General features: G+C 40.2%; 1 protein-coding gene across 6 annotated transcripts in view; it reads left to right on the top strand.

Moving 5' to 3' along the window:
* The window catches only part of pik3r5 (phosphoinositide-3-kinase, regulatory subunit 5), a 28404-nt gene extending 28166 nt beyond the window's left edge, over nucleotides 1-238 (top strand). For all 6 annotated transcript variants that reach the window (XM_046850155.1, XM_046850180.1, XM_046850171.1 and 3 more), the window contains exon 18: nucleotides 85-238. In XM_046850155.1, coding sequence (XP_046706111.1) covers nucleotides 85-223 — 139 coding nt within the window. In that variant the 3' untranslated portion in view covers nucleotides 224-238. The remainder of the gene's footprint in view (nucleotides 1-84) is intronic.
* The last annotated feature ends 4762 nt before the right edge of the window (nucleotides 239-5000 follow it).

Genomic DNA, 5000 nt, shown 5'->3' with positions numbered 1-5000 from the left:
TTAACCACATCTACCACCTCCCTATCATTTCCCACTCATTTATTCACTCATTTTCATTTGTGTGTGTGTGTGTGTGTGTAACAGGTGTGAGGTGTCGGTGTGTAATAAGCCAGACAGCTCTTCTGATTGGATGAAGACGAGACCTTTATCCAGTCAGGTGGACCAGACGTTCTACTCTCTGCTCTGTTTACCCGTCTGCACCTTCAGTGGACCCCAACCATGACACCCCCCCAACCCATCACCCCCACCCCCACACCAACATCTGGACCCCCTCCCTGTCCCGCTGACCCCTAATGATGAATGTTTATAATCCTGAATGAGTTTTTCCAGCTCAGGGTGAAATGAGTGTATCTGCACACAGACATCTGCTGACTGCAGTCTGTCTCTGTCACTGACATTGTCTCAGGTTTTGCACCAAAAATAGTCTATTGTTAATTTTTAAAGTGATTTTAGTTAAATTAATGCTCAATCAGTGTAATTATAATGTTTATTCAAATTATTATTTTTAAATCAGTGCCAAAGTGCTGAAGTCTAAAACTCTCACTCTCGGCCAGCAGAGGGCGCACTGATGAAATCATGACTGATGATGGTGATGATGATGATGATCATTTTCTGAAACTCAGGTATAAAAATAACTTTTTCCCTTGTGGAGTTTAAAGGAGACAAAAAAAACACTGAAAACCTCCTAATAATACACTTTATTGTGTACATGAGAGGAAGAGGAAACACCTCAGTGTGTGTTTTAGGATTAGTTACAGGGCTAACAAAGACATCTCAGGTTTTAGAAACACGTGTGTGTGTGTGTGTGTGTGTGTGTGTGTGTGTGTGTGTGTGTGTCTGTGTGTGTGACATATTTCTGACACTTTCATTACAATGTAAATATGTTTTAATGAGAACTTTTTAATCACACAGGGGTGTATAATTCAGACTCTTTATCACTGAAGAAGTGTGTGTGTGTGTGTGTGTGTGTGTGTGTGTGTGTGTGTGTGTGTGTGTGTGTGTGTGTGAGAGATTTCTGACATGTTGAGACTGAAATGCTCCCTTAAGTGATGTTCCTAATACGGTACTTGTTATTAATTGTAAGGTGCTTTTACATTGTTTAAATTATACCATCAGAAAGACGATGATGATGATGATTTAAATGAAGATGGCAGAGTGTAAATATCTAATAAAATCCTTTAACACTGATGTGTGTGTGTGTGTGTGTGTGCATGTTTGTGTGTGTGTGTGTGTGTGTGTGCTAGTTTGTGTGTGTGTTCCCACCAAAACTTTTAAACATGCATGGTTTTGTAAACTTTAATTTGGATTTTTTTATTCACGTTTTTTTTGTTTACTTGTTCAGTTATTTTTTTCTTAATAAAACCGAACATTTTGGATAGAAATAAATCAGTAATTCTGAGTTTTCTTTTTAAATGTATTTTTTTGTATGTATTTTATTTATCATTGTGTTGGTCATGATGACCAGCAGGTGGTGCTGTAATTCCATCCTCATTAACGCCTATTAATGAGACTGAATTTAGTTCCGAGTCACCTTTAAACCAGTAACACCAGTAACACCATTAACACTATTAACACAAGTTACACCACTCGGTCCTAAAAGGAGGAACGTTTAAACTAAAGCCACTTACATTTAATAAACTTTAATAAATATTTTTACACTGTATTACTACAAAGATGCAGAAGGAAATTCAATTCAATTCAATTCATTTTATTTGTATAGCGCTTTTAACAATGAACATTGTCTCAAAGCAGCTTTACACAGATAATGTGGTGATTAAATGTAAATATGTTCTTTGTAAGTATGTTTGTCCCCGATGAGCAACTGTGGCAAGGAAAAACTCCCCGAGATGGCAAAGGAAGAAACCTTGAGAGGAACCAGACTCAAGAGGAAACCCATCCTCATCTGGGTTGCACCAAATGTCCATTTGAAGCATATATACAAAGTTGCGGGGTACAGTGATGATGATCAGAAGCAAACTGCACTCCCGAGTCAGTGCAGCAGACCGCCGACACCAACTACAGTCCAATCCGTCCTCAAAGCACCCGTTCTACTCGAATTACATGGAACCACCCAAGGTGTTGATGAGAGACCGTCCCAAGCTGCACAGAAGTGTGAAGATCCACGGAGGAGAGGGGCAGGAACAGTGGTCACTGGAGCCTCAGGAGCATGTTTAACTCGACCGAGAGAGAGAGAGAGAGAGAGAGAGAGAGAGAGAGGTGACGGAAGAGAAGGATATGGATTATTAAGTGTAACTATTGGTGTATGAAAGTTAATGTCACTGTGCAGTTTGGACTCCGGCAAGACTCGCTATGGCAGCATAACTAAAAGGGAGAACCAGAAGGTAACACAGACATGAGGGATCTCTGGGATAAGAGACGACCCACCACACCACCATCAACAAACCTGAGTGAACGTGTGAATGTGAGGGACGACAGCATACAAATATACCAGTTCACCAAACACTCTATATCCATGTTCCTCCAGATCTGTGCCTTTACCTAAGAAAATCTACTGATAAAAGGCTTGACTAAATAAATAAGTTTTCAACCTCGACTTGAACACTGAGACTGTGTCTGAGTCCCGAACACTGATTGGAAGGCTGTTCCATAACTGTGGGGCTTTATAAGAGAAAGATCTGCCCCCTGCTGTAGTCTTCATTATTTGAGGAACCAACAGATAGCCAGCACCTTTTGATCTAAGTAGGCGTGGAGGATCATACTGGTACAGAAGTTCACTCAGATACTGCGGTGCGAGACCGTTAAGTGCTTTATCGTCAGTAGTAATATTTTATAATCAATGCGAGATTTGATTGGGAGCCAGTGTAGACTGATTAAAACAGGGGTGATGTGGTCATATTTCCTAGATCTAGTGAGGACCCTTGCTGCTGCATTCTGGACTAACTGAAGCTTATTTATGCACTTACCGCACACCCAGACAGTAAAGCGTTACAGTAGTCTAATCTAGATGTTACAAAAGCATGAACTAGTTTTTCTGCATCCTGTAACGACATCATATTTCTAATCTTAGCAATATTTCTAAGGTGAAAGAAGGCGATTCTGGTGATATTATTCACGTGAGACTCAAAGGAAAGACTCGGGTCAATAATCACACCAAGGTCTTTGACAGCCGTACATGCTGAAACAGAAACACCATCCAGAGATGCTACGTAATCGGAAAGTTTATTTCTAGCTGCATGTGGTCCTAGTAAAAGTACTTCTGTCTTGTCTGAGTTGAGCAGAAGAAAGTTATTAAGCATCCACTGTCTAATGTCCTTTACACACTTCTCAACATTGTTAAGCTGATCTCTCTCATCTGGCTTTGCTGAAATATACAGCTGTGTGTCATCAGCATAGCAATGGAAGCGAATCCCATGTTTATGAATGATTTCACCAAGAGGCAGCATATATAAAGAGAAAAGCAGTGGGCCTAAGACAGATCCTTGAGGAACACCAAACTTTACCTCATAGAGTGTGGAGAACTCACCATTTACATCCACAAACTGATAGTGATCAGTCAAATAAGACCTGAGCCAAGAGAGAGCTGTTCCTTTATTCCTACAACATTCTCAAGTCTAGCAAGCAGTATAGTGTGATCAATGGTGTCAAAAGCTGCACTAAGGTCGAGCAAAACAAGTAAGGAGACAAAACCCTGATCAGAGGCCAATAACAGGTCATTTACCACCTTAACTAGCGCCGTCTCTGTGCTATGATGAGGCCGAAATCCTGACTGATACATTTCAAAATGTTATTCATAAGCAGATGTGAGCATAACTGCTGTGCTACAACCTTTTCTAAAATTTTGGATATAAAGGGGAGATTTGATATCGGTCTGTAGTTGGACAACTGACATGGGTCAAGGTCAGGTTTCTTAATAAGGGGGTGGATAACTGCCAGTTTGAAGGATTTCGGTACATAACCAGTGCTAATGGAAGAGTTAATTATTTTTAAAACAGGTTTGATTACCTCTGGAGCTATCTGTTTAAAGAAACTAGTAGGCAAGGGATCGAGAATACAGGTTGATGATTTTGATGAGGAGATTAATGAAATTAAGTCACTCTCATGAATAGTAGTGAAGCTTTGTAGTTGATTGTCTGCTATAATGACACTGCTGTCTACAGGGTTACTTGTAAAATAATTTGGATTTATATTAACCGTCTGGATTTCTTGCCTGATGTTTTCAATTTTATTATTAAAAAAGTTGATGAAATCATTACTACCTATTGATGGTGTGCATGTTAGTGCAGTGCTTTTATTCCCTGTTAATTTTGCTGCAGTGCAGAATAAAAATCTAGGATTATGCTTGTTATTTTCTATGAGGGTGGAGAAATATGCTGATCTGGCAGCACTAAGAGATAGAAATAGAATATTTAAGGCTTGTGTGTGTGTGTGTGTGTGTGTGTGTGTGTGTGTGTGTGTGTGTGTGTGTGTGTGTGTGTGCTTTAGTCTACCCTGCCCAGATTTTTGTGGATTTTTAGGCTTCAGTCACGTTTTTGGTGCTAGTGCTCAGCCTGCTGGACTGATTTATGGAAAAATGTTCTACACACACACACACACACACACACACACACACACACACACACACACACACACACGTCTTCTCACATTTTTGTGTTCAGTCTTGTAAAACTTTTTACAGAGTGAAGAAAAGAGCACAAAGTTGAAAATGAGAAAAAAACACACACACACACACACACACACACACACACACACACACACACACACACACAGAGCTGCAGTCATCCATTAAAAGTCCAACGATTGCAACTCATAATGGGTTCAGCTGTTTAAACTGTTACAGCTCTGTGTCTCTCTCTGTCTTTTTTGTTCTTCATGCTGTTTGTTCAGCCTCAGTGCACTTCCTCTTACTGTCCTGAAGTGAGAGCAGGAATTGTGGGTAAAGTGCAGGTGTGTGATGGTGAATGAGGGATCAGGAGGATGTGAGAAGGTGAAGAAAGCTGGGAGCTTAAAGTTTAAGCATTGGACTCAGGCTCAGAAGTTCA

Source organism: Silurus meridionalis, chromosome 1 (genome assembly GCF_014805685.1).
Source record: "Silurus meridionalis isolate SWU-2019-XX chromosome 1, ASM1480568v1, whole genome shotgun sequence".
NCBI classification, from domain to species: domain Eukaryota; kingdom Metazoa; phylum Chordata; class Actinopteri; order Siluriformes; family Siluridae; genus Silurus; species Silurus meridionalis.
Note: the sequence above shows the minus strand (reverse complement) of the source record. Positions and strands in the feature narration are given on the sequence as shown.